Here is a 25498-nt window from a genome sequence, read left to right as displayed (position 1 = left end):
ATGGATCAACACAATTTTTTCTGATCCTTTTATCCTGTTTTCTTCTGATTCAAGTTGAATTCATACAATTTTTAATACATTTTTGGCAAGACAACCTATTTACCTTAATACTGTTACTAATTGTGTTTACATTTTGGTATTTTTAGATGCGTCGACGAAAAAGTCGTCTTAGTGACAGACATCTTAAAGCCGATGCTCTAAAAAGAAGGTTCCGTCGGGCAGCTGAAACTTCATCAGAGCGAGAGCGTCGCAGAGCACGAAATGCTGCATCGATGCGAGCAAGAAGACAAAATGAAACATCAACAGAAAGAGCTCAGCGCCTAGCACAAAATGCTGCAGCGATGAGAGCAAGAAGACAGAAGGTTCGTACGGGTGCTTGAAATTCTTGAAAATGCTTGAATTCCAATATTGTGTTTTCAAGGTCTGAAAAGCACTTGAATTTTAGTGTAAGTACTTGAAAGTGCTTGTAACTATAACTCTGTGATGTGATTTATGTATTTATTTTTAATATTAAATCTGCCAGGGTAGATGTCAACCCAAAGCAACTTACAGAGAGGTGACACATTTTGAAAAATAAAACTTTATTTCAAAAAAGAAAATTAGCGACTCTAGGTACATTTTGTTACTGTTGGGTGGAAACCTCTTAAGTCAGTTTTTGGTCTTTTTTTTTGTCATAAAACTATTCTTATGGTCAGTCTTCAAGTTTGCCTGATGGTTTTAGAAATATTTAACCTATGAAAAGTGTTGAAAATGGCCCAAGACTACATATATTAACTTCATTCATTTATTACCTCCGCCAAGGAGGTTATGTTTTTGCCAGGGTTTGTTTGTTTGTTTGTTTGTTTGTCTGTCTGTTTGTTTGTCTGTCCGTTAGTGTGCAACATAACTCAAAAAGTTATGGACAGATTTGGATGAAATTTTCAGGGTTTGTTGGAAATGGGATAAGGAAGAAATAATTAAATTTTGGTGGTGATCGGGGGTGGGGGGGCCCATGAGGGGGGGCCACTGATCGTTAGTGTGCAACATAACTCAAAAAGTTATGGACAGATTTGGATGAAATTTTCAGGGTTTGTTGGAAATGGGATGAGGAAGAAATGATTAAATTTTGGTGGTGATTGGGGGTGGGGGGGCCCATGAGGGGGGGCCACTGATCGTTAGTGTGCAACATAACTCAAAAAGTTATGGACAGATTTGGATTAAATTTTCAGGGTTTTTTGGAAATGGGATAAGGAAGAAATGATTAAATTTTGGTGGTGATCGGGGGTGGGGGGGCCCACGGGGGGGGCCACTGATCAGCCTTGGCGGAGGTCTGCGCTCTCCGAGTGCTTCTAGTTTAGAATTTACAAGTTTTTTTCAGTTTCTTGAAACTTGATATTATGTTCCAGATCAAGTTTTCAGCAAAGTTTCTGAATGCTTTCTAATTAGTTTTGGGATTATGGGAACATGTCAGGTAGGTAGAATGGTCTTAATAATTGTTTTTGTTTTGTTTTTGTTTTGTTTTTTGATTCATGAAGGCGTTGGAGCAACTGCTTGTCAGAGGTGGAGCTGGGGCAGGAAATGGAAACTGGGACGTCACCAGTGGGATGGACCAGATCACAGTGGTGCGAATAGACGACACACACATCACAGGGGAGCAGGTGAACCCCGGTGGCACTGTGTGCTATGAGATGGAGTGTACGATACCTGCAGAGGACGATGAAGAGGAGGATGGCGTCTTTGTCATTGAATATTCCAACCCTGAGGAGGAAGGAAGTTACCAGTTCACAATGTCTGTAGACAGGTCAGTTCCTGCTAAAAAGCAGATAGTCAAACATCCTGTAGTCAGAGAACACACCAGAGAGCTGCGACATGTGATGCCAAAGCCTAGAACCTAAGTGAGGAGGAGGAGGAGGAAGAAGAAGAAGAAGAGGTGACGTTTGAGAGTAAAAGGCGTATGTTGGAGCATGAAGAGGCCAACAGCGGCGTCAGGGAAATGAATCGAAGTGAAAAAACACTGAAATGTTCTTTGCAGTCTATGGCCATTTCCCAACAAAACTAGATCTTATTTCACTGTCTTTACTATGAACTACAATGTTATCAATACGGACAAGTACATTGAGTGGAACTGCACAATTCAAACTGGATTGAAAATTGTCTCTTGAATACTTTTTTCCCCAAAAGAATTATAAATACGGTCCTATAAGACATAAACTAGAAAACATGTATAGTTTCACTTCTAGTTCACTTAAAAAAGTTTACTGAACACTTCTTGGATCTATTAGTGATGTTATTTAATCTTTTGTAATTGAAATGTCACATCATATCTATATTTAGTGGATGGAATCCAGGCTGGTCACATGTTAGGCAATTTGTGTAATTAGCATAATCATCACATAAAATAAAGAATAAAACATCACAGGCTTCTCACAGTGATTCTGTTTTTATAGTAATGTGCATTCAAAGAAATTCTATTGATAAAAGGTGAAAGTTAATAGTTTTTTTTCCATGGCAACATCAGAATATAACTGCAGACATGCGCTCTACTTCTTTTGGATTGAAATACAGGGGTTGGACAAAATAACGGAAACACCTTAAAAAAATCAACAAAATATAATTTAATATGGTGTAGGTCCGCCTAAATTACAGCCTCAATTCTCCGAGGTATTGATTCATACAACTTGTGAATTGTTTCCAAAGGAATTTTAAGCTATTCTTCAGTTAGAATACCCTCCAACTCTTTTAGAGACGATGGCGGTGGAAATCGACGTCTTACTTGAATCTCTAAAACTGACCATAAATGCTCAATAATGTTGAGGTCTGGGGACTGTGCCGGCCATACGAGATGCTCAACTTCATTAGAATGTTCCTCATGCCATTCTTTAACAATTCTAGCTGTATGGATTGGGGCATTATCATCTTGAGATGAAGGTGTTTCCATTATTTTGTCCAACCCCTGTATTTCATCAAAGAAATGCCTCTGTTTCCATACTGAGATGTGTCATTGTCTTAGAGCTATTACTGGTGTTTGTTTAATGTAGTGTGTAGTATTTATCCAGTTTGAATGGTATACAACTACCTTCCTTAAAGCATTACTAAGTTAGAGTCAGTAGGCAGCTGTCATTGTGTTTGTTACATTAGCTACAGTTAGCATCTTACCTTTAAACAAATGGAGGAGCTCTCAAATGCACAACCCTGTTAGTTTAATTCATTCATGTTGATCACTGCAGTATTTACCATTACTATTTTCTTTTATCACTACATTTAGTTTGTCTTAATTTTTATTATCCATTATCAACGATGTACATATACTATAGATCAGATACAATTAATTGAATCGGTCCAAAAAATTATTTGATAACAGTTTTACTGAATCAAAGCTGTTTACTTAATTTCACTGTCACTAAACATTGGTTCTGCTGTTGTGTGTCGCACAGACTCTTTATTGTGACGCACACGACGCCAGGATCAACACAAAGTTGTATGTTACTTCCATCCAAAGTTGTAAGTAAGTTGGATCCAAATGTGTTGAAGACTGCAGTGCACATATTGTTTGTAGATGTCATTTGACTTGTTTGCTGTTTTTTATATAGAGAGAGATTTATATACTTTTATACTGTTTATATTGTCTTATTTTTAAGTGTGACGAGATATCTTGACCAGAAATGAGAAAAATCCACTTGGTAAGATTTTGATTTTTGCAGTGTACATTAACCAGTGACACCACCAGTGTTACCAGATGTAACGTAGACTCCTTTTCAGATGAGTTCAAGTCCACACACACTGGGGTGTTTACAGAGCTTCATCATTGTGTTATAACATAATTGCTAAAAAAAATAAATAAATAAAAAACAATCCTTGAGAAAATGTATGTATAAGAAAATATCTGCAGTGACATTCTCTAGCAATGTCTGAGACAAAGTGGAGCTGTGTTTGTCCTTTTATAATCATGATCCTTTAACTTTTATCACTGATGTTGCAAATCATAGAATCTGATACATGTATATTATATGAACTTTTCCAGTCTTATTTGATATCTGTCAACTTTTTTGGTGAGTTAAAGGCAACAAAATCTCCGAAATACAATTAAGTTGCTCTGAAAACACTGGAAATTGTTTAAATAAAGGTTTAAGTGAATGAGCATTTAGTTCATATTTGAGAAAATATCCCAGCTTTTCCAGAAACGAGGTTTGGAAATGCATAGATGAATACCTTACTTTAGATGAAAATGTGTACATGATTAAATTCATTAGTAAATGGTTGTTACTGCATTTACAGTCTTCATATCAGTCATATTTACTGCAGTGTTTCCTTATTGTAAAGTTATATAAAAAAAAGTGAAGTTCCTCAGTTGATATTCTACCCTCAAAGTTTCATGAAAAGCAGTATACTCATTTTTTATTTATAATCCTGCTGAAACACAGGAAAGAAAAGTAGAAAAAAAAAACAACCTAAAAACCAAAACTTTTTTTGCATGGAGTGACATTAAAAATTGGTCAAAATGTGACCATTGTATTCAATGAGAGCCGGCATGCGTTATTAGCTGATTGTCCTTTTTATTATTTTTAATATAAAGTCCAACTCTCACAGTCTGCAGGTACAAAAACAGAGAGCTGGCATAGCAGCAGGGCTGAACGCTGACAGAATCAGAGACAGAGGAAGAGGAGGAGGAGGTAAAGAAGACAAAAGCTATTCCCCTTATTCATAATTACAGAAAAAAAAAAAATCCTTTTACATTCCTTTTCCCAGAGCTGTACATCGATAGACGAGGCAGAGATGAACATTTATATATTTCAGATTTATATAAAACATACCAAAGAGTTGTGTTTTTTTTCTCTCAGAGCAGTAAAGTTAGATCCCTTATGTTGATTTCTTGACATTCAAGCAGAAAAAGAGCAGTTCAATAATTCATCGAATGTTGAGGAGGTTTTAGGACGAGGTTGTGATTAACAGATGAGGCTGAACTTTCAGTGTCTGTTGATCATCTTCAGACCACAAAAAAAAAAAGCAAAAAAAAAACAACCAAAAAACCCAGAAATAAAGCAAGAGAAAGGATTTTTTTGTTGAATTCATAAGAGGTGTTCGATGAGATAAGACAAATCTGAACACTCTGTGGCAGCCATGTTGGAGGTCCACAGTGGGTTACGTCTTAAAGCATCTGTTTTACAAACTACAGCTGAGAAATTCACTTTGACGTATTTTCAAAATTAAACTGGAAATATTTGAGGGCATTCTTTACATTTCTGCTGCAGATTTTCACATATATTTTCATTTATCTTCTTGTATTTATCATATATGGAGTATTTTCTGATCATTTAATCTCTTTAAAGCTGAGCCAAGCAAAGATCACAGGTTAAATCTCATGTTCCCATGATAACTGGTTTATTTGATTATCTTGACGCAAGAAAGTTTGTTTTCTGGCATAAAATGGGTAACTTCTCAAAATAAAAGATTATTTTATCGTTTTACTAAAGCTTGCTCTCATGATATTGCATCAGTTCATTTTTTCTCAAGAAAACAAGCTTTGTTATCTCGAAATAACTTATAACACTGGTCAACAACAAATTTATTGTTTAAGTTTTTTGAGCTGATTTAGGATAATTTTGGTGTGCTGAATCCAAAAATCACATTAATTTTGCTCAATCAGGTCAACTTTCTGAACTATGCTACATATTGGCTTTTTAACATTTTTGCTTACATTTATGGACATTGTCACATCATATGATACAAAATTCTTTCATATTTCTTGCAATAAATGAGTTCTGAAGATTTTACTTTTGCCAATTTATGTTTTTTTTTAATATTACAGGTGAATGAAATGGCTTCGACTAGAAGATCTTGCAAAAATAAGCTTGACGTATTCTGCTACATCTGCGGTGAATACACCATTGTACCTAACAGGAATCCTGTTAGAAAATTATTTTTTTTCTCTTAAAACCTATTTTGGGTGAGAACTATATAAAAAATCAACTGATAAAGTCACAAAAATGTAATTAATTTTGTGAGAAGATCAAATTTTTCAAAATCAAATTGGCAAGAAAACCTGACCTGATTGAGAAAAACAGATGTCATTTTTGGATTTAGCGGTGCAAAATGGTCCTAATTCAGTTGAAAAAACCTAGACAACTTGCAAAAAACATTTTTTTGTAACCCAGTGTAATGAACCAATTATCACCAAAAAAACAAAAGGCTACTTCTTCTTATTGCCTCTCATGTGAATCTTTACAACTGGAGAAACAGATTTAATCTGTAAAAGTCAGTCAATAAGTGTCCAATATTGATCAATACATAGGACACACAGTCATTTTCATTTCATCTTATTAAACATGTTTACGACAACAGAATAAATAACCTGTTATCACAAGTAAATGAGTGTTTCCGTTCATAAATCCATTTGTCATTAAACATTTTTGTGTATTAGTGGTCTTTATGCTAAAGGCCCCTCCAGCTCCATACTTGGGAACTACTAAATGTTTAAATAAAGCTGTGTGAAGCCTTTTGACAGAGCTGAGTCTAATAAATGCAAACACAAAACTACAAATATGAACAAAATCTGCAACTGTGGAGAAACGTGCAAGACATTTATAGCACCTTGATCTACATGACAAATAAAACCGAGTGCATTTCTGCTTCTGCTGTACTGATTATTTATGATATTATGAGAATAAAATCCATTTTTTCATGTCACAAGTATGTACCAAAGTGGAAAAAGCTGTGTAATGTAGGTGAACTGCCCCTTTAACTCCTTCACTAGTGGGCCTCAAACATGGCTTTGTGAATCTATGAGGAATGTTTTTAACCATTTGCTGCTGTTTTCCATCTAAATGTGTTTTTTTCTTTTAAAGGGCTTCCTCTAAATCTCATACATGAGCACATTAAAGACACATATGTGGCGCTCGACCCCGGCAGACATCAGTTTGGTCACATGGTATTTTTAGGAAGAAGACAACAGGTGGGAAGTGAAGACAACCTGCTGTCACGTCATATCTGTGTGCTTATTATGTACATCTATCTCCCTTCTCCTGGACATACAAAATGCATTGTTTTAATTCGTAGAAACCTGAGTTTTATATTTACAGTTCAGCTCCCTGTCGGCTGCACACGCAGAGATGATCAGTCCTGTACAGCAGGGCAGAAGCTGATCATGTGACCTCAGACCAGTGAGTGTTTGTGGAGGCAGGAAGCTCTCTCAAACAATTTGTCCTCAAACAGCTTGTTTCTGAAAAAACGTCTTAAAGCAGCACAAAGCAAGACGCAAAAAAAACCAAAAAAAAAACCAAAACACCGGCTGTATTGTATCATCAACACATTGCATAAAGGTTCAAGATGTTATCGCTACAGATTTCACAAACTGCGCACCCAGATATACAGGGAATTAATGATATGGACCAGTTAAAAGGGCTTAAAAACAACCAGTGTTTCTGTTCCTCTGAATTTTTTATGAGCAAGTGCAGGGAAAACAGTGACCAGGCCAGGTGACATGGTTAAGTCTGGATAATCCTTAGATGGAAGGAAAACTATGTGGACTTGTCAGGTCTTGTTTTCCATGTGTTCTTTTAACCCTTTTCTAGCCTTAGTCAAGTTGTTTTATGTCTAAACTTAACTTTAGCCATGGCACTCACAGAATAAATGGTGAAACAGTTATGTAGAATTTGTTAAAGCTAACAGCGGTACTTTGTGTCTGCAACTACCAGGCATGTGTCATTTTGAGAGTAACTGGAAATGTCTTTGCATCTGTATACTCATATCTAATTACAGTTATTAGTAAACACCCTCTGCCTGTTATATTTAGAAATACGGCTTGTGAAAATTGCCATTTAATGACAGGTTGATTCCTCCTGTCTGAGCGGTTTTCTTTTATCTCCACTGCTGTCATTTGGCAATACCCACCGAAAATAAACAGAGCTTTAGGCTGTTATTGTGACGGAGGCGTGTTTTTAAAGTCCAACTGAAAAACAGAACAGGGAATAATGACAGGTTTGATTTTATCTTTTCAGAACATTCCTACCTTGTGGAAAGACCTGTTTTCTAAAATAAGAACAGAAATGTGATACTCAAACAAGTACTAGAAAAACGCATGTGATGTGAAAATGGCAGATTTGAACAAAAAAATTTTACCATCTGTACAATATCACATTGTACAGAATCATACTCTTGTATTACATCATATCATGTTGAATTGCGTCTAATTGGGTTAAACATTCATCACAGTGAGGGGCAGTCATATACTGATGTATTAAATCATTAACAGTTCCTTGGCATGTGAATCACATCAGCCTCAGTGATCTGGCCTGTATACGATTCTGGTTGTGAAAACAGGAGTATTTTGAACAACTGAAGCCCTTACACACCAGGTGAGCCAGAAAATGGGAGCCAAAGACGGACAATATTTAGCGCTACGGCTCTACAGGACGAACATTGGGTTCAATTCTTCCAGTTTTTGCATTTTAATGAATCTGTGGTGCAGACAGTTTGGAAATCTGTTTAGCAGGATGCAATGTACTGCCAGAGCAAAGGACTAAATTTCCATAAAATGAGGAAAATGTAATGGCAGAGAGATTACTTTTGTCCACTACAAAATCTCCCTGACACTGTGAGAAAACATGCGTTGTGACAAATTAACAAGGTAGTGAATGGTATAAAAATAAAATAATGTAAAGACAAATTTAACTTAGAGGAGATGTAAATGGAGCGTCACCAGGTGGCGTCCCACTTGCCTTGTGCAGCATCAGAAAGATGCTTAACACTGCATTAAACAGCTTTTCATTCTAAAAATCTAAAATAAAGAGAGGACAGGGATGTTCTTACTCATTTTTGAGCATGAAGTGTAATTTGTTTCTGAGTGCAGAAAACTCACCATAAAACTAGGTTTAATCCTGAAAACATATTTTTCCAGATACATACTGATAATTTGATGAGCTCCCTGATAGACTGGCCTGTCCAGTGGCTAAAATGATCCTTTTAGACTTTGTTCTTTACACCTGAAAATTAAAATACTGAATACTGAAAGTCAGAGTAAATGCTTCTGCGCTCAGATTTCACTGCTGATTCACACCTTCTGGCCTTTTCTGTAGATGCCATCATCTCAGAGGCTACTTGAGGTTTAAATGCAGGATCTACAGCTATGCAGAACCTTAACGACAGTAGAATAACGATCCCAGTTCTTTAAATGCATACATTAGATTATCACCTTCCTATTTCAGATTTCCCCATTTGAAGTGAATAAATACAGGACGTTTACCGTCCTGATGCACTGCGTCTACAAGGCAGCACTGATTGTCCAAAGCAAAATGGCCACAGGAGGATTCTGCAGCAGGTTTGTATTTCAGCTGTGACTCTATGGAAAGACAGCAAGAAAGATCCAATCAGAAGAGGGCAGGACAAAGTGGGCGGGGCGGGGGCAGGGCTCCTATTTGGCATTAGCAGGTCGCAGGTCCATCAGTAGTCTGTCCCACCAGACCAGAAGGGGGTCCGACGGAGGTCAGAGCGAGGTCAGAGTTGACAGGAGGTGAGAGGAGGTTAAAGGTCACAGAGCGGTGGAGGTGATCTTTTTTATCCCCCTCCTCTGGGCCAGAGTGGAGCAACCCACCGGCTCCAGGACCGGCGGGACATTCCTGTTGAGGGCGGAGTAGGTGGCTGCCATGGCCCCCTGCACCAAGACAGGACGGAAATATATCAGCTAAAGAGATAAAATCCAACTGTCTTCTGTTTGTAGAATCAGATTTGTCTTTTCAATACAAGTATTTACTTATTTTTTAAAAAGGTATTTTGTTTAGCATTTTTTCTCATCTCACCTGGCAATAAGAAAACCTCAGGATATTCAGTAGTATCAATAACATGTCCGGGGAAATATGAAGCAACATTTTCACAATTTGTAAATATAGAAATTATGAGCATTTCCCTAAATTAGGGTGATGCTGTAAGCTACATTACATGGACCATGCTTTATTGAAACATGTGGGAAGAAGTGGAAAACACCTGATCAAACAAGTGAGTTAAATGTGTTGGTACATTACAATTTAATCATAAATTTGTTTCCATTCGCTCTACACACATTCACTCTTTCATGAAAAATAGCAAAAACCACCAGAAGTGATTCACCTCAACATTTACCAGTACAAAATTCCAAAATGGATATGAAATACTTTATAAAAATGCTCCTTGAGATGATTTTGAGTTTTGACCACATTAAATGCAACAGAATACAAGTGCCGTGCACAGGGGCCTAACATTCACAGACTGGGATCATAAAGGATAATACTATTATATCCACACTATCTCCTTATCACTGATAATGTAACTATCATCCTAAATTACCTACATCAGTATGAAAAACACTGATAATAAGGCAACTCCATTTACAAGGACCATAATGTATCAATCAGTTGAGCTGGAAAACTGTTTTTAAATGTGCTAAATAAAACAAAATGTCACAGAGTAGATCATCAATTCAGATCATAAGGCTCATACCTTATAAGGTACAACTGCTGTAGACAATTTAAGGTGATAAAGTTACATTATCACTGTTCAGGACAGGAGTGTGGATATGATAGTATTATTCATTATGAAGTGTGTGTGTCACAACCATCAGAGATGTTACTGTATCTTCATGGCAGGAAAAAAAGTGACTTTGACTCTATTACAGAGTTGTTACAGAGCTGTTATAGACCACTGCATGCTGCGTTCAGGTGCTCCTCATAATTCTCTGCTTGTTATAAAGAAGCAGGATTAATAAGCTTTTGTACACCTCAGATCTTGGTCCATCACAAACTTTCAAAATCAATACATCTAGAGATGAATAGTTTTCACTGGACAAAAAAGTGATGGAAAGTGTTAATCTGCAAAGTAACTAAAGCTGTCAGACGACTGCAGTAATATTAAAAGTACAATATTTGTCTCTGAGATGTAGTAGAGTAAAAAAATAAAGCTGCAGAAAATGGGGATTCTCATTTATTGTTGAGTAAAAGTCCTCTGTTGTGTTCCACTTTAGCTTAGTTTAATGTTGGAGTACGTTTAAAGGTAGGGGTGTGTGTGTGTGTGTGTGTGTGTGTGTGTGTCACCTTGACGAGGTGTGGGGCGTCCTGTCTGTTGAGGGTGTACTTGGGCAGCTGGTCTCTGTGCGTCACCCAAGGGTGTCTGAGGACCTGGCCAGCTGTGAGCCGCTGGTGGGGGTCCACGTGCAGCATCTTTGACACCAGATCCTGAAGAATCAAGAGGCAACACCAAGGTCACAGACTACATAGACACACACTCAGCTCAAAATAACAATGATGAGGGTGTTTGTTTACAGAGTCTGCGTCCACTCACCTTCGCCTCCACAGACACAGAGTTCCAGTATCCTCCGCTGAGAGAGAACTTCCCACTGCCAATACGAGCTAAGATCTCCTCTGGTGTGTCCTCTGGGCCGTTAGCGAACGGAGTGAACCTGCCGACCGAAAAACATCTAAGGTCAGACACAGAGTAGCGAAAAAAAAAAGTTTTCGGAGACCTTACAAATTTTACACAATCAAAATATTACCACAAAATAGTTGGAAAAATCTGTTTTTGTGTTCAAAAGTTGAGGATGCATCAGACAGACACAAACAAATGCAAATATTTTTTTTGTTTATCATTAACAAGAAAAAAACTGTCATGTCCTGGATGAGTTCCATTATCTTGCTGAAACATCCAGCTTTGACCTTGATGAAACAGAGCATGTGCAGAAGGAACCACTGTATGATTTGTGTTTGAGTGAAATGGCAAACAGAAGATAGATGTATAGTTTTTGAGAAGGTCTGGGACCCTGTAATGACATTTTTTGGGGGAAAGGACTCATGTAATGAAGTAATTCACTGTGTACATTTTTGCACACTTTCTGTGTTTTGAACAATGCTTTGTACTTGATGATTATGGCTTTTTTTTCTCAACACAATAGGAGCCTTCTACACAACAATATTTTTCTTGGAACTTGTGCTGCAGCATTTGGTTCTAAATTTAGAATGACCAGATTAATTAAAATTAATTCCAAGTACACAAACACACACCCTGTCAGCATCGTGTAGAGCAGAACTCCAAGGCTCCAGATGTCACAGGCTGCATCATAGCCCTGTTTCTTCAACACCTGCAACACAAAAACACAACTATCCTTGAATAACAACTTAACAACTGTAATGTCTCAGAAATCTGTCAGAATTCAACAAAAACAGTAACAACAGTAAACAACCAAGAAAATCAGTTTTTATAACAGAAAGTGTCAAATTCTCACAGTAAAGGTTTGGTTTGTTTTTAATGTCAAATTGTTTATTTCAAAATAACAAAACATTCATCTGCTGTTTTTCACATGGCTAACAAAGAATTCCATATACGTATAAATTATGTAGAATCACATTTTTAACCTGTGAGTTTTTCTACTTGATTTGCATTTAATTGCAGTTCTTTTGGTTCAGCTGTAATTTAGTTTTGCTTATAAGCATATTAAATAAATTTAATATTCAATACAGATAAAAAAACAAGATGATATCAAAAAAGGAAAAAAGCAGACAGATTAGACTTTTCTGTGTGAGACAAAGAGGCCCCACACAGAAGTACCACTTTTGGATAGAATATACTTTCTGTGAAAGGAATTAAATACATGAACAGTCCACCATCCACATATCCCACCTTCAAAACTAAACCCAAACAGTGGCTAAAAGCAAACCAGTCTTGTGATCATTTTTAACTTTTAACCTTTTAATGTTTGTATTTTTAATTTGTCATTCTTTTATTGTTCCATTTGTGTGTTGTAATTATGTTTTTTGTTACCTGTCTGGGGACCACAGATGCAAATTAGCATTTTCCTTATAATCCGGTATATTTACATCTGATGTTGTTCAATACAGTTGTTCATTAATGTGCATCGTCATTATGAAATAAACAAACAAATTATAGCTCATACATGAAATTCTACTAAGGGACTGATGCAAAAATCACATTTCAAAGCGACATCCCATCAATGTTGGACTTCTATCACAGCTTAAAGTGTTAAAAACTCATTATACCTCAGGGGCGACAAAGTTGGCAGTGTAACATGGTGTCATGAGCAGCCCGTTTTCTGCCCTCAGCTGTTTGGCAAAACCAAAGTCGCAAATCCTGATGGACTCTGCATTCCCGCTCTCGTCCACGTAGAGGATGTTACTGGGCTTCAGGTCTCTGTGAACCACCTGTACAAACAACACAACGTTGAAGACTGCAGCAGCATTTCTCTGACATATACGAGGGCCGTTCAATAAGTTCATGGCCTCACCCAGAACAGAACAACACAGACTGATAATTTATATTTTATTTTTCAACATAATCTCCATTTACAGCAATGCACTTGGTCCATCGATGTTCAAGCATCACTATCCCATCACGAAAGAATGTAACATCCTGTATTATAACAACCAGTATTTCTGGGTGAGGCCATGAACTTATTGAACGGCCCTCGTATTTGTGTCATAAAAGCCTGTGTGTTGGTTTGCGTACACCCTGGACGTGCAGATACTCCACAGTCTTGGTGATGGTGTACAGAACAGCGCTGGCTTCTCTCTCTGAGAAAAACTTCTGACGCAGGATTTTGTCCAGCAGCTCACCACCTTTCATCAGCTCTGTCACCAGGAACACTGACCGGCCATCATCATATACCTTCAACACAGAGAACCAGTCAACACTCAAGTCCATATGAAAAAACCCCCAACAACATTTAAATCTACGATAGTGTAATCAGGTGGAGCTGAAACAATAATCCAAACGAGTAGAAATACCATATATTCACAGGTTCCTACTTTTCAGATGTGAGGGTCTGGTGCTTAATATCACTGTAAAGTGCAAATATTTGACTAAACAAAGAATCTGTAAATGTTACCCCAGGCTCTATGAAATATATTTGACCGTATTAGTTATTAGCTGCAGCTCTACATAGGTAAAAAAAATAAATATTTTTAATGATTAAAACAGCTCTAATAGAAAGAAACCACATATTCTTAAAGATAATAAATCTGCTGATGAATTTTGGTTGGCTAAATTTCTTAAATGAAAAGTCAGGTGAAAGAAAGACCTTAAAACTGTAAAATAGTTTAAACAGGTTATGATTAGTATGAGCAGCAAAAACAGTCATTTAAAACTCAAGTGAAGTACAAGTGAAAACACTCTTGTTCATCTGCTAAGATGAAGCAAACCATTGTTCTACTTTGTTACTGATCAAATCCAGTTCCATATCAACTGAAATAAATTATTCAGACAAGACTAGATATATCCTGTTAAAATGAAATTATGATTTTGCTGAAATTTTCTTCCCCAGAATCAAGGCCTTTTGATTTTCTTGGATTTCCCTCGTTGCAGTGTAAATTAATTCTCTGATCTGAGCTGATAAAATATTTAAGGCAGCACACGATGAACTGCTTTTATCTGCAGAATACTGAAAATGTCATGCTGCGTAGGTAAGATGAGAAACATATACGTAACATATAATTTCTATTGTCTTTGTTACTGGAGCTGCTACAACAAAGGACATTTTCACCCAGCAGCAGGATATTTTTAACTCTAATTAGAGTGAGTCACAGCAAAACCATTAGCATCAAAACACAAAACTCACTTTTATCAACCTAATGAGAGAAACCAGTGTTTCTCTTGTTAGCACTAGATACTAGAAGACACATAAAACCATATTCAACTCAAACCAGGAGCTTATGTTGTCGTTTTTATCTGTTTGTTTGTTTGTTTATCTCTCTGTCTTCTGCACTGATTCTTAATAAATTTAATGAAAGGTTAGAACAATCCCTGAAGGTCTGCAGTATGCCGCAGAACCATAAAAATAGGCAGACACTGTCATTTATTAATTCAAGTACATGTAGGACAGTACCTGTTCCAGTAGGTGTCAGCTTTGTACTGTACATGAAGGAGTTTTGGGGTTTAATATGATTGTGTTATTATAATAAACACATTTTAATGCTTTAAGAGAGAGCTTTTGAGTTTGCTTGAAAGTTTACGTTAAATATTGTTGTGTAGAGCATTTATTTGAGGAAAATAAGAAGTTAAGGATGTGAATAATGTAAATGAAACTGTATCCAGACATTGATATGACTATTTTATGTCACTCCTGGATCAAAACCACAAGCAGCTTTGCTTTGTTTGATGGCTTGTGACCATCATTCTTCAACTTAACTACATTCCAACCACTTTCAGCTGGGTTCATACGTGGACATGTAGAGTTTAAACCTCTGCTATGGATAAATGTCTCCTAAAACTAAAAGCAAAATGTTTTACCTAGTTAAAATGACTTGTAACTGCACCAACAGAGGGTTTTACCTAGTTTTTTCCCCAGCTAAATCAAACTGACTGAAGCTTGTTCACTGTGACTCACATCTTTGAGTGTGATGATGTTGGGGTGCTGTCCGTATCTCAGCAGGATCTCTACCTCCTCTGTCGGGTCTCGTTTTACCTTGTTGATGATCTGTAACCAGACAAACATCATTTATGGTGAGTAAAGGTCAGACAACAGTCAGGTTGGAGTCTCTTGAGATGGACGCTGTGCTGTACCTTCACTGCGTACTCCATTCCAGTCCCTTTGTGTAGACAGCGCTTACAGATGGAGTAGGAGCCGACGCCGATGTCCTCTTTAATCTCATAGGTATCGGAGAAATGAGATGTGCTTCTATGCAGTTGCTACACACAAATATCACAAATGTTAATAAATAGTTAGAGCTAAATCAACTGGATATTTCACTTTACAGAATAATGTCTGTGCTGGAACTACCATAGTTAAAAAAAAAGTCTAAAAGTAAAACATGGAGTGGAAAAAATATCAGTAACTGAAATGTTAATAAAAGACTGCAGTTAATGCAACATGGCCTGAAATGAAATAAATCTGCAGCTAATCTCAGCTTCATTGTCCCCTTAATTGTTCATGGTTTACAAGAATAAAGTGGTTTTACACAATACGAGACCTTTAACAAACAGTGGTTTTGAAGAGCATATTTGATGTGATGCCCTAAATTTATCCCCTTTTTTGAGCTTCTATAACTCAAGGGTTTTTTTTTTTTTACTTATAAATCCAGCAAATCTGCACTTGAAGTAACACATTTTTATATGATTCTTCCCATTAATCCACCTTAATTTATCTCTGACTGATGTGTGCCTATTAAATCTGATCAGTCTTTACTTTCAGTGTGAAGAGATTATTCGAGTTGTTCTCATACCTGTACAATAGTATTGGGTAATGGCTGAGTTTCCTCCTCTGTTATGGCCACAAAACTGAACCCTCTGAAGAGCTGATGAGCGTTGGCGCTGGGAGGAACCCCTGGAGAGTCTGACACACAAACACATCTGCTAAATTAACCTGACAGAGCGAAGGACAAGGTGAGGTGAGATGTGTTGAGGGGCGGCCTGTACCTCTGGGGGTTTTAGCTGTGAACTCCGGATCGAAATAGAAAGTGTCATCAGGTCGTCCTGCAGCTGGTTTGAAGGGAGGGTGGATCTCTCTGCGGTACAGTTTCTATAACAGGAGCACGAATGTTAATACTGCTGGGACTCTTTCCACTACATGTTTCTGTATCTGCAAACAGACTCACGTTCCAGTCGATGGTGTTGAAGAACTGATGTCTTTTAATCTCCTCCACACCGTCTGGTCCGGCTCCTACAAACAGCAGTAGTTGTTAGTCCAGTTCATACCAACAGGGGGCACAATGAGACAAAGACTGGTTTACCTGTTCAGCAAGTTTAACCTTCTATTGTCATGTTGTTGCCATATGACAATAATAATGTCTAATTTTACTCTATAGTTGTGAAAGAGAGATTTTCTACATTAATGAGATAAATACACATATCATCTGACTAAGTAACCCTGTCTTCACAGTCTTTTTCTGGACACATGACACAAAAAAGGCCATAATCTGAGAGTTATAAAAGTTATCTAAATGTTCAATATAAGGCAAATGAGACATTAATTAATTGACGTTGTCTTTGGTTTGAACTCAGCTCACTGGGCTGTAAAATTTGTGATCATATTATATATGGGTCATTTACATTTTTATTTATTCATGTCATTTCATGGTTTGTGGATCCCACAAGAGTGGATGTTGCAGCTTTAACAGCTGAATCATCTGAATAAATAAATATATAAATAAATGCTGCAATAATGGAATTTCAATAAACCCCTGCTGTGCTTTCTGGAAAATAAGACTTAGTTTTTCTAAAAAACAAAACTAATATTGTTGAGTGTGCCATTTAAAACATACATCTAACTTTGTCTTAGTAAGTTAACACCTGATATTGAACTAGATTTACCACCAACACACTGAAACAACACGACTGTTTTGTTTCTGTATGATTAGATGAAAATTTGTATTTCTCTGTGCTTGTGTGTTCATGAGCAGGTACTTTTGTCTGTGCATCTGTAAAAAGCAGGTATAAAATGTCACCTAATCTGTTGGCAGGGTTTCTTTTGAAAAGGTTCCTGAGGAGACTTTGAGCCTCTGAACTCAAAAACTGCGGCATTCCCAGTTTGGCCCTGCAAAGACAAAGAGCAGGGTTTGATTAAAAAAAAAAAAAGAAGAAGAAACAGAATAACAGCAGGGAGCTGTTATCAAATATCCAAAACTGAAGCATCTGAAACACACACAGGAAGCCTGATCAGCATTTTTCTGCAGACAGATGGTAAACAGAGACGACAGAGGAAGCAGGACAGTCCATTTCTATTGCACAACGTCTACTGCAATATATCAAATTAACACAATTAACTGGTATTTATGTTTTTGAAAGATGTTTAAAATGATTACTTTCAGCTGTTTAAGTCTAATTTTTGACTGTTATTAGATTTTTAAGCCTGGACACAACATGAAAACCTTTAGCTCTTTTCCAAATATTCCAGCAGTTGCTGATGCCACAAAAAAAGGCTGTAAGAAAAATTGTTAGGTCGTCAAGCATGACCTCCATCTCCCCCACCGTCATCATGCAGAGCCCTGACGTGTTTCTTTAGCTTCCATTTTCTTAATTTAATTTCGGTTCCTGTCTGTCCATCTGGTGACGTGACATTCATAGCATCACAAATGTTTCTATTGCCAGGTTTTTGATTTTAATGATGTTCTGGAAAATCATATTCATCCTCCATCATAATGGAAGACGTTTATGACCACGATGTAACTGTCTAAAGAAAAACATGATCTTGATCAGTTAAAACATGGGTCTAATGTAATTGTAACTCTGAGTCTGGGTCACTGATAACATGGTGGATTGTTAATGAGTTTTTTACATAAATATTCTTATTTCTATATGCAACATCATAACAGTTTGTTCAATCATGGTTTACTGTTTGCTGTTCTTTAATCCATTTGTTATATCTTTGACTTCTGTCATACTGTTGCTGTTTTTGGACTATACATTGTGTAATATATATACTGACTTCCTCTTACAAGCCAGAGCTTTATAATGGTTTAACTTCAGCTTGACTCTCCTCCTTTATTAATAATAATAATAATAATAATAATAATGATAATAATAATAATAATACTTATTATTATTATTTTATTTTATATTATTGTTATTATGTCTCTGACTCCAACATGACTAGACTTTTTCTCTTTCACCTTCCATCTCTTGACTTCTCCCCCCTCAGCATTATAAATGGCTTTCAGCACCCTTCCTCTTATCTGTTCTCTTCCTCCTGAGTGCTGCACTTTATCTCCTCTAATATAACTCCTCCACTTTCCCCTGGACCAAATCACTGTGAGAGGAGAGCAGTCTCATCTCAGATGAACAGTGCGCTGTAACAGAAGCTGTTCGGCGGTGATTGGAGAAGAGACAGCGGACAGTATAAAGTGTCTTACTTGAGGATCATGGTCATCGTCTCTTTCCGGTCTTTGCCTTGAAAGGGCAGCGTTCCCGTCAGCATCTCAAACTGAGACAAAGGACAGAACACCAGCAGACAGAGATTTAATCCTGAAAACTGCAGTGGATTTCATACAAGTTAAACATCAAATGAAAGTATAAAATGTCTAAAATTTATTTAAAAACTCAGGAAAAAAATAAAATGAACAATGGAAATGTCATCATGTAAAGCTGCAATAATAGAGTCTATTAGTACATAGAATGAAAAATAATCTGCGATTTTGGATCTGAACCATTTTTTAGGCAAGAATACCGAAAGCTGGAAACCTTGCCCTTGGATGAGACGATCTGATGCATTTTTTGTCGTATCTGACGTTAAACTGAATATGTAAGCATGTATTAATATTAGGGAAGGGAACATCATCATTAACGTGCCCTTTACCCAAATCAAATGAATAATAATGATAATGGGGGGAAAAATGAGTGACAGCATACAATCATTAGATATAATCATTAGCTTTGTGTCTCTGTTAAGTAAGGACCCAACTTCTGCAGGTGAACATTTATAATGCAGCAGGACTGTATATGTGTGTATATATGTGTGTGTGTGTGTGTGTGTGTGTGTGTACACGTGTACTTTTCAGTCCTGAGGCCTCTGTAAATGATGCCAAGGCTGTGAAGGTGATTAAAACTGCTTCAATCTACTGCTTTTGCCTTGTGCAGCTTGATAATGATAATTTTATCCAATAAGCGAGAAGGGTCTTCTCACCATGAGCACGCCATACGACCACCAGTCTGCACTGTGGGTGTGTCCTCGTCTGTTCACCACCTCAGGGGCCATGTACTCCACCGTCCCACAGAAGGAATAGGCTTTATTCTCGTGGTCTATCGACTCTTTACTGAGCCCAAAGTCTGCACATATATGAAAGAGACAATACATAGTTTATGATGTATTCAAGTTCTGTTAATGGCATAGGAAAGAACACATCGAATAACAATGTGGCAGCTGACATTATTACAACCAATGGAGGAATGAAAATAAGTACTTCACTAAAATGCAATTGGTATTTTCGTTTTATGCTACTTGGTACTTTACCACTGAATCTCAGCAGCAGATGTTATAATTTTTAGTCCGCTTGAGTCGAGTGAAAAGGTCTCATATTTGCGATACTGCAGGGAAGTTACATTCCACCCGTGACTGTGAAAATGTTCCTAATGACACTCAGCAGTGGAATAGAAACACACTGTGCAACAGAAACACAACAAAGGTATAATATTACGCACCGGTCAGCTTGATGTGTCCCTCTTCATCGAGCAGGATGCTGAAACAACAGAAAAGTGTTTTATTATTCTGTGGGTGAACATTTATAATGCAGCAGGACTGTGTGTGTGTGTGTGTGTGTGTGTGTGTGTACTTTTCAGGTTTGAGGTCTCTGTAAATGATGCCGAGGCCGTGAAGGTGATCGAGGGCCAAAGCGAGCTCTGCAAGGTAAAACTTCACATCCTCCTCGGTGAACATGACCTGGACACACACAAACATAAAACATACATGTGGAAACGGAAACTGTGGCTTCTGACTTTCCCTCCTGCGTCAAAAACCAGCGGGTTTTATGAAAAATACACAAGTGGATCTCTTTCCATCATGGTTAAAATGCAATATCTAAGGAATGGTTTCACAGAGTGTGCTAAAATTTTGCACACACCATGACTTGGACTCATAGATCAAGGTCATTGTGAAAAAACACAATTAACAGCAACCAACTGAATTTATGATTCTTGATGTGATATACATCTATTTAACTCATGTAATCTGAAAACACTGAAGTTAAAGTAGTAGACAGGCTCTTTTTGGGGCTTTTAAGAACATTTTACAGGCTGTCTCTCCGTCTTTTCTAATGTAATTTCTGTACTTTATCACTTTTAGGAATACATCTTTGGCTGAAAGGTTAGAAAAAAGTTTGCTAAGTGATTTTGTCCTTAGAATTCTGTCCTGTCATGTGGAGCGAGCAGCTGACTGATGACACTGCTTCCCTTCTCTGCTCTTTTTTATGTTAAATGTCACTCCAATCAATGTTAATCATCAAAGCAACAGTCATGAAGAATAACAGTCTTTTGTTAAAAATACTTTTGCAGAAATGCAACATATTAAACCCTTTGTCCCCTCCAGTGACTCACCATAATTATCTGTTAATCTGAACCAAAGATGAATCAAATGTCATACATAACTATAGAGTCAAATATTGTACTTTTTACTGCAGTACTTTTGTCTGACAGCTCTTTAAGGCAAGAATTTGAGAAGCAAAATATATGAAGAGATTATGAAATATAATGGTAGTTTTACAGTAGAGCAGAAACACTAGAAAATATTCTGACTGTCACTTTAAAATACCAAAATTTTATGATTACAGCTTTATAAATGTACTTGTCTTTCAGTAGTTTCGATCACTTAGAGGTTTGAGCTGTGATGTGATGGGGTCATTTTGAACTCAGACTCTATTTTCATTCCTTTACTGTGGTATAAAGACCTGCTGAAACCATTCCTACTTTCAATCATGGATTTAAAATCACAATTCTTGTGAGCACCAAAGCACTTGGCACAAAAAAACATTAAAGTCGACAACCATATCTGTTCTGGATTTTTACACTGTATGAACACTTCGCCTCAGAGTATCCTTTCCTAATTAGAAGAGTCATGTGTTGGATTTAGTCATGGTTAACTAATACAAGTGCTATATTTTTGTTTTTATTCCACACTACTAAGCACTACAAGTGGAAAAATATTTTTGGCTGTGGACATTTGTTACTGATTTTAACAGTAAAATATAATCATGAGCTTAACTGACTGTAAAAGATAATAACTCACTGACAATAAGACACTAATTAGTGGTAAAGAAGCTGAACTTTAGTTTTAGTCAGAGAAATAAGCAATTTTCATCAGTTATATATGGTTATTAAAATAGACTTACTATACCATAAAAGTGTGTATTTATTATTTCAGGGATGATCAAATGTTATTATTCTTGCTGTAACAGAGATATCACCTCTTTAGAGAGACGAGTGAAGAGATCTCCTCCTCTAAGAAAGTCCAGGATCAGATAGAGCTTCCCCTCCGTCTGGAACGCTGAGGAGACAAGGAAGTGAGTTTAGATATGATCTAAAACCTGACAGTGATCACAGAGTGATGTTGAGTCAAGCCAATTTAATCTAATATCATTTTATCTTTTATTTTTTTCAGGGAAGACATTTCTCAAGTTTATAAATATCACAAATGACACATTTGGCTCAATTTACAATATCCTCTGCTCCAATGAGGAAAACCTGCCGAAGAAGAACCTTTAAATCACAAAATGTGGAAGAAACTTCAGAAAGGAGGAGAAAACAATTCATTGATTTCCTTCGTGTTTATGCTGTCATTTCATTTCCTTCTGCAAACAAAAAGCTAAAAAACACCTAGGACTGCTGTGTGTTGGGATGCATTCCCAACAGGGTAAAGAACCCAGATCGAAGTTTTTCTACGCTGTCGAGTTGGAAAATGGATCCTTTACAGAAACAAAAGTAGATATCGGTGGAAAGACATGAGGCTTCAGGAGGAGGAATGGGAAAACTACCTGGTGTCTGTCAAACTGTGGTATTTTGACAGGAAGTGGATGAATCACAGCAATGCAGTAACATTGTGTTTGCATATGCCTTATCTTACAACATGGTTGACATTAGATTTTTAAACAACTTATTGGTCCCATCGACAGTTTAGTTTGATCAAATGAACTTCATCTTCAGTTTACATCTGTGCAGGGCTGGGCAATAAGGTCACAAATGGAACTGATGGTTATAATCATGTCCAGTCATTATTTCCTTAATTTGTCCTTAACCAGATGACTTTTAAGAACAAGAAGGCTTTATTGTCATTCCTTACAAATACATAGTAAATGAGACAAACGACATAAAATATTCAGGACTAAGTAAATTAAAAAAGGTGGTTACAAGATCAAGAAATAACTATTAACAATTATTTTAAAAAATATAGAATTTAGACAGTAGACATGTAGCAAAACTCAGAGCGTCTTAAAAAGAAGTATACATAAAGTGGAATAGCCAGTGTAATTGAATGCACATCCCACAGTATATAAACAGATACAGGAATCTATCAGATAACAGCGACAGAATCCAAAGCATAGAGTTCAATAGTCCCACATCCTCAGGAAAGAAGCTGTTCTTTAACCTGGACATTCTGGCCCTGATACTTGGTAGTTTTTGCCTGATGGGAAGGTGGCAACACTTTTATTTCTGCTATAGCTATCCTCTGACCAAACAATGGAACATTTTGCAAATCTGAGGTTGAAAAAGCTGGTCGGCCACTTCGCATGTAAACAATACTATCGCCATCAGAATCTCTATTTTGGACAAAAATAAATGTCCACAACATTTTTCCTCAAATGTGGAGAACCTTCCAAAGAAATGTATTCAGGATCAATACTGTATTTGATGTAAGACGTGTGAAAAAAATCATCAAGTCACATCATCAACAACATCTTTTTATTCCAGGTAATTATCAGGTTGTCAGTAGCTTTTTCTCCAGGAAGCTAAAATAATCCACACTGACACACTGATGTCAGTTTTGAGCCAACTACAGGTGTTTTATTAGCTCTACAGCCCTTGCTTTTATATCACAGCGTGGGTTGTTTCCCCTCCCATAGCTTTGGTTGTTGAACTATCTCTGTAGGGGATGTACATGTGTAAAAATGTACACATATATTCTTCAGTGATAATCTGTACATTTAATCAAACTGTGGCGCTGGAGTGGACCGGATACAGCTCCGTCAGACATCTGTTTGTTTCTATAAGTAGAGTTCTGATCGGCTGGTGCAGAGGTCTGTAATTGGTTGACTCACCGTAGTGCAGCTTGACGATGAAAGGATGGTTGACCTCCACCAGGATGTCTCTCTCCATTTTTGTCCTGACCCGGTCACGCACTGGAAAAAAAAAGCACACACAGTGGAAAATACATAAATCACTGGTTAAAACCCTCACATGCTGCATTACATTCAGAAAAAAACAGAAAAAGCTCAGTCCTTCAAGCGTCACAATCTTATTTAATTCAGTTTGTAAATATAAAAATCCTAATCTTATTGTTTCCATGCTTTTATTTTTCTGTGTTGTTTCTGTTAAGTAATAGTAACTTGATCAAGCCCCTGTGAGGGCTGGTTTTTAATGGTTAAAAATCTTTTTAAGGTAAATGCGGAAAGTAAATAAACTAAACTCTATCAAATGCGGAAAATGTGGACTTCAAATAGTATGTTATGTATATCAACATATATTAATAAAATGACATTACTATATCCATCACTTTGCCTTATTGTTTAGATTTTTTGGGTAATTTATTCACAAATATCAAAAGATATAAAAAATGAAGAAAAAAAAAACAGCAAAATGAATGGTTAAGACTTTAACTGAAACAGAAAAAAAAACAATAATAGGTCAATTTCCTAAGGGAAAAAGAAGCCTATTTACAGTGTTTTTACTTCTTCAGTAATTGTTTTTACTATTATTTTCTGCTGCCTGTCCTCACTTCTGACTGCTGTTTTTGTTGTTGTAGGGTGGACTGAGGGTTTACATTTGGGGAAAAAGGGAAGAGGAGTGGAAAAGCTTCTCATAAATGTTGTATCTGTTTCTTACTCCCACTGGATTCCTAAAAACACATTAAAAAATGTCTGAAGATGTTGCAAAAGGCAGTGGGTGAACATGAAAATAAACAACAAAAATCCCCCCTAAAATTTAAAATTATCTGAAAATACAGAATCAACCATATATTACAGTGAATAAAAGCACATGCTGTATGTTTTCTGCCAGCAGATGGTGTGTGAGTTTAACAACGCTTCAGGAGTTTATGTTTCTTCTTCCTTCTCCCTGCACCTTTTTCACTCTTTGTATCTGTTCAGTCTCATGTTTAGGTGTGAAATTCCACTTTGGGCGATGACGACTGAGCAACCAGACAGAAAAAACATCCAGAACCCACTTGTGATAACTTAAAACATTTTAACAAATGTGAACTGTTGGTTGTTAAGTACTCCCATCTACTTTTACCATAAAAATCTAAACTGTGACATACATAATCCACTTCTTGATGTAGAGTCTCTGAACATAAAGCTGCTCAAAAAATGGACATGACCAAACTACTGATTGAGTATGGAAAAAACAAAACAAAACAAAACATATTTTCATTCGTCACATTTCAATACATAAGAGTAAATCTCTGTATCAGTGAAGGCAACACACAAAAATGACTACAGTTAAAGAACTCTGTGAAAGTGATTTGCACATTAAAAAATGGAAATGAACTGAAAAATAAGGGAGGATTTATACTCAAATGTGCAATTTATAGTTTGTGGAAAATCAAAAGGCATAAATTAGGCAACAGTATTGAAGCTGAGGTATCACATACCAAAAAATTATAAGCAATACCAAGGACTACATGATAAGTACCTTTAATTAACTGTACAGATTTACACTTTTTATCAGGGATCTTCAACTTTTTTCAGGCCAAGGCCCCCCAAACTGATGGAAAGATGGTGCAGGGACCCCCTTCTGTACTGTACAAACTATACTATGTCCTCTCTCTTAGTACCAGAATTAATTACTGAATTAGCATAGTAAATTAACAAAATAACTATGATGCATGGAAAAAAATATTAAAAATAACTTTAAA

At 36.7% G+C, this 25498-nt stretch overlaps 1 protein-coding gene across 5 annotated transcripts in view; it reads right to left on the bottom strand.

The window, feature by feature from the left end:
* Positions 1-6805: 6805 nt before the first annotated feature.
* Positions 6806-25498, bottom strand: part of rps6ka3b (ribosomal protein S6 kinase, polypeptide 3b) — a 60735-nt gene continuing 42042 nt past the window's right edge. For all 5 annotated transcript variants that reach the window (XM_030123217.1, XM_030123218.1, XM_030123220.1 and 2 more), the window contains 18 exons: positions 23685-23765; positions 21837-21916; positions 20211-20317; positions 20080-20117; positions 19565-19707; positions 18795-18865; positions 17391-17479; positions 16542-16606; positions 16363-16465; positions 16170-16279; positions 15511-15636; positions 15335-15424; positions 13459-13617; positions 12993-13154; positions 12000-12076; positions 11284-11401; positions 11037-11177; positions 6806-9625 (listed from right to left, as the gene is read on the bottom strand). In XM_030123217.1, the coding sequence (XP_029979077.1) occupies positions 9503-9625; positions 11037-11177; positions 11284-11401; positions 12000-12076; positions 12993-13154; positions 13459-13617; positions 15335-15424; positions 15511-15636; positions 16170-16279; positions 16363-16465; positions 16542-16606; positions 17391-17479; positions 18795-18865; positions 19565-19707; positions 20080-20117; positions 20211-20317; positions 21837-21916; positions 23685-23765 (1883 nt within the window). In that variant the 3' untranslated portion in view covers positions 6806-9502. The remainder of the gene's footprint in view (positions 9626-11036; positions 11178-11283; positions 11402-11999; positions 12077-12992; positions 13155-13458; positions 13618-15334; positions 15425-15510; positions 15637-16169; positions 16280-16362; positions 16466-16541; positions 16607-17390; positions 17480-18794; positions 18866-19564; positions 19708-20079; positions 20118-20210; positions 20318-21836; positions 21917-23684; positions 23766-25498) is intronic.

Source organism: Sphaeramia orbicularis, chromosome 20 (assembly GCF_902148855.1).
Source record: "Sphaeramia orbicularis chromosome 20, fSphaOr1.1, whole genome shotgun sequence".
NCBI classification, from domain to species: domain Eukaryota; kingdom Metazoa; phylum Chordata; class Actinopteri; order Kurtiformes; family Apogonidae; genus Sphaeramia; species Sphaeramia orbicularis.
The sequence above is the reverse complement of the archived record's forward strand: the minus strand, read 5'-3'. Positions and strand labels throughout refer to the sequence as shown.